Source organism: Akebia trifoliata, chromosome 3, assembly GCF_017979445.1.
Source record: "Akebia trifoliata isolate Shusen 1 chromosome 3, ASM1797944v1, whole genome shotgun sequence".
In the NCBI taxonomy this organism is placed as follows: domain Eukaryota; kingdom Viridiplantae; phylum Streptophyta; class Magnoliopsida; order Ranunculales; family Lardizabalaceae; genus Akebia; species Akebia trifoliata.
In genome coordinates, this window is record NC_141377.1 from 40,940,421 (window position 1) to 40,952,995 (window position 12,575).

At 37.0% G+C, this 12,575-nt stretch overlaps 1 protein-coding gene across 1 annotated transcript in view; it reads left to right on the top strand.

The window, feature by feature from the left end:
• The window catches only part of LOC147406980 (pre-mRNA-processing protein 40A-like), a 33,410-nt gene extending 23,809 nt beyond the window's left edge, over positions 1 to 9,601 (top strand). Inside the window, 1 exon segment of the mRNA XM_086435348.1 lies at positions 40 to 9,601. Within this exon segment, the coding sequence (XP_086291474.1) occupies positions 40 to 177 (138 nt within the window). The 3' untranslated portion in view covers positions 178 to 9,601.
• Positions 9,602 to 12,575: the final 2,974 nt, after the last annotated feature.

A 12,575-nucleotide genomic window follows, 5' to 3' on the forward strand; every position in this document is an offset into this window, starting at 1 on the left:
AGTCCTGCATTTGTAATTTATCCTTCCAATTGTGGGCAGCATGCGTACACACCTGAATCTGATGGAGAAAGCAGGCATAAGAGACATAGGAGAGACCACCGGGATGGTTCCCGTAGAAATGGTGCTTATGAGGAGCTTGAAGATGGGGAACTTGGAGAGGATGGGGAAATACGGTAGTTCCCTTTGTCCTATTCTTCAGATTACTTTTCCTTCTACTCTTGTTCACTTTTTCCCATTGTCAGGATATTAATGTTTACAGCTTACTTGATTACATCTGCTAGATATTGTGGTCAGTTTTGGATATTGATATTTTTTTAATCAATTGTATTTCCAACCTCTCTCATACATTATTTATTGCATAAGAAATGGCACGTAAAATATTACAGTACATGATGGCCTCTGACTTTTTTTAAAGTGAATTGGTGTTAGAATACTTGATGGCTTCTGACTTTTGGAGGTTCCTTACAAATTCAGTTCTAAAAAGGATATCTGCTGCTATAATTTGGTTGCATGTGCCTATCAAAAAGAATAATTTGGTACAGTTGGTGTGATAATGCTATATTTATGTAACATATCAGCCTGTGAAAACTCGTCTTTTACGTATATATATGCCTACCATATACTCTTTTATCAGTTTATATGCACAGCTCTAATGTTGATCCATGTAGTTAGAGTTGATAGTGTTTTACTCATAAATCACATATTTGGTCTGCGAAAATTGCCCTAGCTACGGAAGGAAAAGAAAAACACAGGTAGCTACTCTTTCTTCTGATTACTATTGTTTGCAACAGAAATCAACCATAGCTTTCATTCAATTTGAGAACTGCAAAGATTGATCTTTTGACAATATATGGTCTTTATCCATAGCCGGTGAATAATTTTGTGTAATGTAGGTTTGATATGGTTGGTTTGAGTTGACTACTACTGGTATTCAGTGTATCACTTGACTATTGCATGCAGTTGTTGCCAGTATTTGATTGAACTTCAATAAAGTATTTTGTTCCTATTAAACTCTGTAGGGAACACTTAGGATATAAAATAGTCATTGTTTTGATCCTAATCTGGGTTGTACAGGCTTAAATATGTTATGTTGAACTTTGAGAGGTGTGGGAATAACCAACTAATAGGTTCTTTATGTTTGTTAGTTTGTTTAACTGTACTAGACTGGTTCTATTGACTTTCACCTAGCTGGTTTGTGTACTAGCCAATATTCCATAGGTTAAAGCTTAGTCAAATAACTGAGAATATACTGTTCAACAGGTTTGATCAGGCATGGCATTTAAAGGCAAGTCTTTGCCATTCCTAGGATGGCAAAAGATTCTACTTGTGATTGGATCTCTCTGCCTTGTGTTCGCCTGAAACATAGAGATGGTTGAAAGTGGGAAGGTGAATTGTGTGGTTGAAGATCACTATTCACAGATAATATAAGGAAGGATCTTTATGCAAAATTCAATGATGGGATAGATAGAATTAGGAGGATCATGAATGCCGTGGTGCTGTTGTCTCATGCCTTAATTGAAACATTGGACTCTTTTTTGTGATGGCAAGGACCAATAGAGAGCATGTTGGATCGTGATTGGAGCTGGTAGAGTTAGTTCAGTAGGAATAGAACTCCAAATGCAATCAAAGAGCCTTGACTAGGAGTGGACTTGATTTATTGAAGAATGTGACATATTGGCTTCATATGTGGCACTCTCGAAGTGTCCTTAACAAGATGAAATGGTTTTTTCAACACTCTAATAAATTCTTTTGGATTGTAAAAGAGGATCGTTGTCATCTAAATATAGATGACGGTTGGTCTCAAAAGGAGTGTCACTGTGTTTAGTCCCAATCATCCTAACTTCAATGAGGAAATAGAGATGGAAGTTGAGGTGACCAACCTAGAACAAGGACCCCAAACAAACCTACACATGTACAATGCTACAAACCCCCTCCCACTTGCCTATATTCAAAAACACCCCCTATACTCTTAAGATTTTAATCCAAAAATACAAAAGACCCATTATTGACATGGCCATCTCTTGCAAAGATGGTTCCTTATCTTCAAAAATGCAATTTTCCTCTCCTAATGGCCCCAACAAATCACAAATGGGCTAATGCTCCACAAGATCCTCTTGTAAGTCGAGAATGAGGATCCTCGTCAGCCATGATTGAAACAAAGCTTGCGAAGTAGATGGAAAGCACCCAACAATGCTAAATAAGGAGAAGAAATGGGGCCAAATCTACTGCGCTACCGAGCAATGAATCAAGATGTGATTCGTTTGACTCTGCATTTTTCTTTCACAAATAACACATGTTAGGTGATGGGTAACCTTTTTTAATTATCTAATCCATTGTTGATGTTAAATCCCCTGACTTCTATGGTGAACAAAAAATAAGTGATACATATTTTTTTTTACGAGTATAAATTTTTATTTAGGAACATAATAGAAAAGCAAAGTTACAATAGGCCGTTGAGCTGACTAGCCAAAAAGCAAAACAAAACAAAGCAAGCCAACTAGGAGGCACTCGTAGTGCCCCAACTTATACTGAAGTCCTCGTAGAAAACACCCTTGGAACTCGAGAAAAATTTATAATAGAAAAACAACAATCCCTAAATATTTAACAAAATATCCTGAAAGGAAGAAGCCACCACAATATTTTCTCTCCCTGAGAACGAAGAAGAATCCCAATTCTGTGCAAGAGACACTACCGAATTTGAAACAACCCAGGAAACTTTAAAAAGCTCAAAGAAATAGGACTAAATGGAATGAGATACCACACAATGAATCATGATATGATCTACTGACTCTCCATTCGACTTTCAATGAAAGCAAAAGTTTTGGGTTATAAAACCCCATTTCATTCGGTGATCTAGAGTGGGGAAGGCTAGCAAGCCAAGTGAGAAAGCGCACCTTTAGAGGAGTCTTCGAACCCTAAATGAACTTTGAAGGAAAGAGTTGAGAAGAACTAGTATAAGCAAGCAATCCTAAAGTGAAGGATCTAACAGTAAATCAAGCCTTTGGTATGGGTCCACTCCTTCCCATCATCTGCCATGGACTCCCAACGAGCCTAATCAAGGAGAGTAGTTAGGTCTTCGAGGTTTTGAACTTCCCAGTCTTTGAAATCCCTTCTGAAGCCCAAGTTCCACATAAATTCGTTTTTTCTCAAGATTCAAGAAAGTAACACAAGGCAACCCCCTCTCTAGAGATAGGTTGTAGAGACAGAGGAATTGATAACAAAGAGCTGAGTTCCCACACCTCCAATCCCTCTAGAATCTGATCCTATCGCCTTTTCCCACTCTGTACCTCACCCATCTCTTGAAATCCGGCCCAACTTTCATTATGCCTTTCCACATGCTACACCCGTACGGAGTGTTGACCTCCTCACTCCCAACTCTTCAATTTTTCCCCATACTTGGCCCTGACGACTCTTCTCTAGAGACTTGAATTCTTAATACCAAATTTCTACAACCACTTCCTAAGCAACGCCCTATTAGAAACCTTAAAGCCCCTAATTCCTAAGCCTCCATTCTTCTTGGTTTCGCACACCACCTTCCAATTCACTAAATGCAGCTTCTTGGCCCCATTCTTGTCATGCCACAAAAAGTCCCTAACCAATTTATCCAATCTCTCCTCCATGCTCTTGGGGATAGTAAATAGAGAGGTGATAGACTGATATGCTTTCCAAAGTAGTTTTGATCAAAGTGAGCTTTTCTCCCTTAGATAAATACCTTGCTTTCCAGGAACACAATTTCTTTTCCATAAATAACTAATATAAGAATTCCAACAGGTCTGATTACTATAGATTGTAACTTTTAATTAATATATTTTTATGGTAGGGGCCTACCTTAATCCTTTACCTTACTCATCAAAAAGAGGAGGAAAGAAAAATTAGGCTTCCTTGAGTTTGCAAACGTGCCTCCTAGGTGGAAGGCTTATGCGGGCTTCTTTATGCAAAATTTCATGGATAAAGGCATTTTTCACTTCTAACTGATGGAAATGCATTTGTCAAACAACCACCAGTTACCAAATTCTATGATTTATTGAAAAAGTCGTGATTAATCGTAACCTTGTCTTCACATATTTAATTATGATTTAATCACAAAATTTTCAAAAAGTTGCCACTTTTATGAGCTTTGCGATTAAATCGCAAACTTTGTAATTAAATCGAGATAAACAAAAGATAACCTAATACACTAGTAAGAAAAGAAGACCTTGATGTAGATGATGGCGGTCATTTTACCGATGAAACATTAGATAATGAGGATGCAAATGAGGATGACATTGATTTTGATTATTTTGACCGGTTAATGAATTATTGGGACCTATGATTGGAATTTTTATATATTTTAAATAACATAAACATTGAAATGTTGTAGGCTTGTGATTACTTATGGATGCATGGATGATATCATTATGGCATTTGGTTATTTATTGTTGTAGTTTAACATGGGATTTGATGATAAAATATGAAACACCACATAGTAGGAACAATACATGGCCCTGACCCTAGCTTGATATATATATATATATTTTTGGTTTTATTAAATTTTTCCTTACCAATTTACTCCCAACCCTGACTTAGTGACTATTTTTCAAATAGGGAAATGTTTCAAAATCTTCAACCCCAACTATCTGAATGAACCCCTTCACAACAACATACTTTGTCTTGTAATAGATTCATATATTTTGAACTTTAGAATGTAGACCCATTTTGTTCATTTGGTTCTTCCCATGTGTAAGAGTTACAATATCACAAGTTCAATTCTTCATGGGGTGTCCTTTTCTTATTCAATAGCTTGGATCACTCAAGTTTAGATAATGTCTTTAATGAAGATACTGTTATAGATATTAATTTATTTTCTTCTTTTAGTTCATTGCATTGTATTATGGTGCAACCATTTGCACTTTATCATATCATAAGTGTATAGGGGCAATTTTGTCCCAAGACCATCTTTTTATTAAGGGATCCACTCAGGTTGATGGGGTGGATTACAACAAGACTTTGCTCCAATAGCTAAATTGACATCCATCCGGGTTCTTTCTGTTGTTGTTACCCTTTCCTAGCATTGTATCAGTAGATGTGAGGAACGCTTTTCTTGATAGGGATCTTCATGAAGAGATTTATTTGCAATTACCTCCTGGTTACTATACAGAAAATGAGAAGGATAAGGTTTGTCGGCTGCGCAAATCTCTATATGTACTTAAACAATCGCCTCGGGCTTCGTTTGAAAAGTTCAACAATGTTCTTTGTTGTGTTAGCTTCCAGAGAAGCTTGTTTGATCATAGTGTCTTTATTCAGAAAGTCCAGGAGCATATTACGATACTTATTGTATACGTAGATGACATCATATTGACAGGAGATGATCAAAGGCGGATTGACTAGGTTAAAAGGTATCTGAGTTATGTTTTTGATATGAAAGACCTTGGCCCTCTTAAATTTTTTTAGGCATTGAAGTTGCTCAGTCACGCAAAGGAATTGCTAATTCTCAAAGAAAATATATGTTGGATCATCTAACTAATATAGGGCATTTTGGTGCAAAGCCAATTGATAATCTAATTGAAGTAAATCATCAATTATAGGGAAAATTTTCAGAGATGGGTGTTACTTGTACTACTCCTGTGCCTCTTTTTTTTTTTTTTTTTGTGACAATCAATCGGCCATTCATATTGCTACAAATTCAGTCTTTCATAGAGGACAAAACATAAAGTTTGATTCACTTTATTCGGGAGAAGGTACTTGCTAATATCATTTGTACTCCATTTCTTCGATCAGAGTTACAATTGGCCGATGTATTTACCAAAGCAATGGTTCGGATCCGTTTACACGAGACCATTGACAAGCTGGGCATGTATGACAATTATGCACTAGCTTGAGGGGGAGTGTTACAAATATTAATTTATTTTCTTCTTTTAGGTCGTTGCATTGTGTTATGGTGCACCCATTTGCACCTTATCATATCTTAAGTGTATATGGGGCAGTTTTGTCCCAAGACCATCTTTTTATTAAAAATAGGGTTCGTGGGTGAGAGGAGTCTTATTTGACTCTTTCCTTTCCCAGCCAGCCTCTTTTTCTTTGGTTTTCTACTTTATAGGAATCAACCCTACCGAGGAACTAAGATATCTGGGCTGCTAAGCCGAAGAATTCCCCATAGGATATACAGGCCTAAGGAATAGCCGTCATTCGATCATCAATTGCTGGCTGGGAAGAGGAGTTTAGAGCCTTCCAATGAGGGAACATAGGATCGATCATCATGCGAGATAGTAGGACGTAGGATAATAAAAAAAGGTTAGGGTGCACTCAATTAAGTTCTAAGTATAAGTAGTATAGGCATAAGTCTATTTCGATGAAGCAGCTTCCCTTCGCTTGGCTCTAGATCTACCAGTAAAGGAAGGCCTAGCTATGTCAAGCTTCAGGTTTAGTTGCACCGGGTGTCGATCGCATAAACGCCTGTTCAAACCTATCTCACTTGAGCTACTCAGAGAAGGGGCCCCATCTTACGCACCATGGGCAGACGGTGACGGTACTTGACGGAACTACACTATAAAGGAGTAGAGTAGGCCCAGGCCCAGCAAACGGAGGAAAAGCCACTTTACCGAAAGTTCAGTCTTTTCTCCAATATCTTTCTTCCTTCTTATTCTCTTGGGAGTTTCTGATTATACTTTGTTCTTTTTCAAGTAAAGTATTTTAACAGATACAACAATAGTAACGACACTGACATTAACATCATAGCCTTGTCCCAAATATTTGGGGTTGGTTAAATGAATCTTGCTCCTCCATCCCTTTGTCCAGAGTCTAGTCTTTTGTCTTTGAAAATGAGTTCATATATGCTTTCATTATCTCCATCCACTTTCTTTTGGGTTTTTCTCTTACTCTCTTTGAACCTTCAACTTGAATATTCCCCAAACCATCCTAGTTGACTTTCTCTTTTGCTCTATTTGGAAAAGTTGTATGTAAAGTTGCTGATACTGAATTAAGTTGCTGAAGCTGAGAGAAAGTTGTTGTTGCTGTTGCTAAAGCAATTTGTTGAATTGAGTATATTGTTTGGTAACATACTGATCAAAAAAAAAAAAAAAAGTGTTGTCTAATTGTGCTGTTAAATGAGAGTTTCTATTGGCACCCCAACTTTTACTTATTCTCAAGGGCATAGAATTGTTGATCGTTTTCCTTGTGAATCCCGAAGAAAAATATCTATGGCTTTGTGCCCTTGCCAGGTCAACCGTGTATAGTTCAAGTGAAAATTTTGAATTAGAAAATCACGACTCTAAAAATATTACACAACAACAACAACAACAATAGCAACAAAGCCTTAACTCAAAATATTTGGAGTCTGGTTTATCAAATCTATTTTTTTGGTTGCCTCATACCCATAATTACGTTTCTTACTAATGAGAGCGAGTTTAAATAAGTTTCCACTCTCCATATAAATTATTCTAGGTCTCTTTCTCTCTCATAACACGTTGAAAAATTTTGAGAAAAAATCTAAAATCAAGTAAGGTCTCTCAAGAATTATTTTCAAGGATCCCTCCAATTATACACCATGATTGTGGGGCCCACCATCTACAAAAATTATGATCAAATGATCACACCACGATGAAATATGCATTTTAATACATGTTAATAATAATGCACCTTAAAAATTAGGGTGATTTAGAGTTACTCCCTATGTTTCATCAAAATTAGAGATACCCCCTACATTTTCAAACTAATGACATACCCCCTTCACCTAGGTTCTATCTAAGAGACTAACTACGATTGTGTAAATGGCATCGCCTTTAACCTCAAGTCAAAACATCATTTTCAAGTTTAATACCAATAAGGTAAATCACTTTTACCTTATTCAACCTCTTGTTAATCCTTCATCTTCCATGTATTATAAAGAATCATTGATTTTTCTATTCAAAAATCATCTTCGCTTCATCCAAAATCTTATATTGTTTATGAGGTTTGGAGGTTGAAGGAGATGAAATCTTAAGGTTGAGACCAAAGGTAAAACATTCAAATTTCAAGTTGGTAAAGTCTTAAGGTAAATTATTTCTATCGATTATCGTGTGATTTTTTAAATTTAAGATTGAAAAAGTAGACTCTTAAGTTTGAGGAAAATGGTTGAAAACTTCACCCTAAGATTGAAGATGAGTGATGATTGGGTTTTGGGAAAAAAAATCTGCTTAAGGTTGAAGATGATGGCATTTTGATCACTTATATATGTTTCTCACAACAGACTTAGGTCAAGGGGGGCATGTCATCAATTCGAAAATGCAGGGGGTATCTCTAGTATTGACAATAACATATGGGGGCAAGTCTAAATCACCCAAAAATTTATATTTTGTATGAATAGGGTGTAGGAAATGGTATTTTTCAGGGCAGGACGAGTGGTTCAATTTCCCTCCACACATTCTTATGTACCTTATCCTATTGTCTGCCTCTCCTCTCCCATTTCACAATGTTCCCACCAGTTGAAAGTTGAAACTAAAACCCAGTCTCCTTCTAATCTCCTCTCAATGGTTTCCCTAATTTCTCACATCATCAACAATTGAAATGGTGAACCAATTAGGGTTTACTCTCACTTCTCCTCGACTACTCCCTGGCCCTCTCTCCAGACCCATTATCTTTCTTTCTTGTTCTTCTTTATAAGTTTCTCGAAATTCATGTTTTTGAAGAGCTGTTGAATGGATTTAGATGAGTTCCAGTGTCACCTTCTATTCTTACACAGTGAGAGTGATAGAGAGAGAGGTGTTGTGTAGCCGAGGGATTCGTTCAACTTTTGTTGGTCGACTGATTCAGCAAAAAAAATAATCGCATTTGATCGACTGTTAGCTTTGAACTTGGCAAGCCAAACATGCTTGCTACGTCGGACCAACGTTTTTGGCACATTCAGCGCCTTCCCACAGCAAAAACAAACAGAGCATTTGTTTATCACCCATTGGAGCTACTCATGCATTTTTTCAAGTGTGTTCATTTCTAATTTTATCTTTTCTACTTTTTCCACTTATCTATCTCAACATCCTCATCTCTACTACGCTCAATTTATTAATATCATTCTTCTTGACTGACCAACATTCAACTTTTATGAAGCATAGCTAGTCTTACTACCATCTTGTAAAGCTTTTCTTTTAATTTGATTGGTGTGCTCTCCATTTGTTTTTTAATTTTTCTAATAATATTGTTGAAATGCTCTGTCTCATAATAACAAGGATACACTCTATGATCCAAAACTAACTGAAGACCGATGTCATCATCTATAGTTGAGTGACAAATGGAAGATGGGAGCAATTGAAATCCCTCAACATGGACCAATCTAGTTGTGAGTTTTCACAGTTGTTCCTTAAAATTTGTTGTAGAAATTGTAAATTGTCCCTTGAGGTTGCTAGTATGAGTCTATAGATGGTAAGACTGGGGTTGGTTTATCAATATTCCCTAGTTAAGACCAGGGATGTTTGGTTCAAGCCCAACCCGAAGCAAGCATAGTTCAACTCAAACACAAGTTGGGTTAATGAACAAAATTCTCTAAAGTTGAAGGGGAAAGAGAAAGATGAAAGGAAATGGGAGAATAGAAGAGAAGAGTGGGACATGAAGAAGGAAATGAGAAACAAAGGGAAAGCGAAGAGGTTGATAGAGAGCAAGAAAAGGAGCAATGATGAGGAAGATAGATAAAGAGAAGGGAGGGAAGACAAAGAGAATAAAGTGACAAAGAGGAGAGGGAAGAGATGATGTGAAAGAAACTGGAAAAGGTGAGGGAAAAAGGTCTTTCCACTAATGCATGAGGGTAATGGCTGATCAAAAAGGGGAGTGAGAGATTGAGAAAGAGAGAATGTAGTTAAACCTATCCCTTTTTGTTTCGTTGTATATATTGTGAGTATAATAAATGGAGGTATGGCTCAGTTTTGTGAACTTAACCGAAGCGTTATCTCGAGTTTGACTACAACCCATTTTTTGTAGGCTTTAAAATCCAGTACCTAGCTCAACTTGAGATTCAAAGCGCCTTTCTCAAACCCCACTTAGTTCGTCCAAATTGGTGTTTTATGTCCTTATGTTGTTTGACTTATCTTACCTAGTACGTGGTTTGCTTTAGTTCGAATTCATGTTCATGGGTCGCTACCCTGGAAAAACCCTGGTTCATAGGGATAGATAGATGAGGGCATTTGAAGGACGGATTGAAGAGTAGAATAAAAAAGAGGTTGAAAATGAGGACATTTGGCCATTTTTCAGTGTATTAGAAAGACCAAAACCATGCCACTTGCGACTCTCTCTCCTTCTTTGACCCCCTATCTCCTGGATGGAATGGGCATGCCATCAGTTTGAAAATTTAGGGGGATATCTCAAACATTATCAGAAGGTGGAGAGAGATGTAAAAAATTTAGTCTGGAGGGATTTGGAAATATTATCTTGGTTCTTTTGTCTCTTGTATTTTGGTTGGTCATCTCTACTGCCTGTTCTTTTTAATTTATTTTTGTTTACCTGCAAAAAAAAATGTAAAAAATTAATCATATATTGATAGGTTCTCTGCATTTCATGAACCCAGTGCAAATTGAACAGTGAGCTGGTTTGATTTGTACCAATTTGCAGTAGTAGCAAATTCAGTAACGTAGGTTTAGCTTTTTTTCAATGTACACCATCCATGTTGATTTGCATTGATCTCCTACCAGAAGTAGTACATCTTCTCTAGATTTATCTCTTCCTGTCTACCTCCCCTACAATGAACAAACAAGGCAATAGTGGGTTTTTTACACACAAAAGGATATGCTGGTGGACAGAGTAAAAGCAACAAATAGAGGAGCAATACTAATCTGAAAAGTTGTCTCGTGCTCATATCTAAGGCTTCCAAGTAACTTGAATACATGACCTTTCTCAAGGCACTGTCTTGGTTCTTCTGCACCTTGAAATAGTTGTCATGGGTAGGGTCAGGAGTGTTAAATCTCATGCTAGATGGCTTGCAAAGTAGCAACCAGCAACTAACAACATTGTCATTGATGCATATTGTATAGAAATTTGGCCAATAGATATAGTTATTTTATTTGAGGGTGGTGGTAGGTGTAGTGGTGGAAATTTGGCCTACAAAGCACTACTTAGCCACAAGGAGCTTTATGACATTTTTAGTTAACAATAAGAATGACAAATATTCATTGAGTTCGTGATGCAAGGCATTCAAAAGCACTTCTCAACAATCTTCCAAAAGAACCTCAAACCCTTAATCAAATAGCACTGAAACTAATTGTAAATTGTGATGAACTAGGTTCTAGCATTCTCTTGCTAGTGGGATGTATGGTCTGCCATTTTCATCCATACAGCATCCTTCCATCAACAATGATGTTGTTAGATACAGGTGAGACTTAAACCAAACCGAAGAGCTCCAAGAGAACAATAAAATTCCTCTTGCATTGCAGATTAGTGAAAGTATCTGTGTTGAAATCATGATCAGTACATGAAGTAAAGAAGATGATGAAAGGAGAAAAGGGTGGCAGGGGGTGTTCTCCCTCTACTCCAATTTATTTTATGTATCATGATTGCCCTTTACCGGCTGAAAGAAGATGACGTGTTTCGTATACTCAATGTGGTCCAAGCCCAAACAAAACAGATATTCATTGTGTTAGAAACGATCAAGAAGCATTTGATTTTGTGATATTGTTTTGGTAAAGGAGTTGGCTAGTCCAACTGAAGCTCTAAACATGCAAAGGATTCATATGCATGAAGGGGTCATTTTTTAAAGGGCCCCTTTGTATTCACAAGTCCCTTGAGAGCATTGATTTTTGACTTGCCAGGTACTCCATTCTTTTTGAGACGAGTCCTCGTTAGTTTTTCAGTTCTCCATTTGTGACATTTTTTAATTGCAATTTGGTATGATTTCTTGCATTCTGTAAGTATAGAATTTCCACTAAAGAAATGGGAAAGCAATTGAGTAGAACTCCCAACATACACTGAATTGACTATTGACACCTTATCTTTTCACTGATTTGGCTTTGCTTATTACTGCCATGAAGTATATGATAACCCCACCTAAAAATCAACAATTGGGTCAATCTTTCTGGCTAACGTCCAAAAACCAAGTAAGCCCCAAGAGACCGCAGTAGAGAATTGGAGAATGGAGATCATTATATCATTTGGTGGAGCCACTGTCGCCATGATCTTTGAATCTTATTCACTCATTATAGCCATTCTTAGTAGCTCTTCACCTCATCTGTAGTGGTTCCCTACAGTTCCATCATTTTTGGAAATCTGGAGAAGCCCCAAGTGAGGAAAAGGAAACCTAAGTTTCAAAGAGTTCACTTGTGGTCTTACAATGTGTAATGGCCTACTGAAAAGTCTCTCTCCGCAGGATGAGTAGAGTACATTTTGTGTTTTTGTTGTTTGTTGGGATGAGTTGATTTCTGCTTGGAATTTTCCTTTGAATTTGGTTCTAGTAGGTTATTTGCCCTTCTACAAAACACTATCAATCCCTAAATGTGAATGCATGATTGTTTTATCAAGTTAAATCATATTTTACTTGTATAGTAGGAAGGATACATGAGGACCTCTTGGTGAATAAACACGAAACAAGTATACCATCCCTATGAGCATTAGTGTAATTACAGTTATTTGACTTAAAATTGCAACCC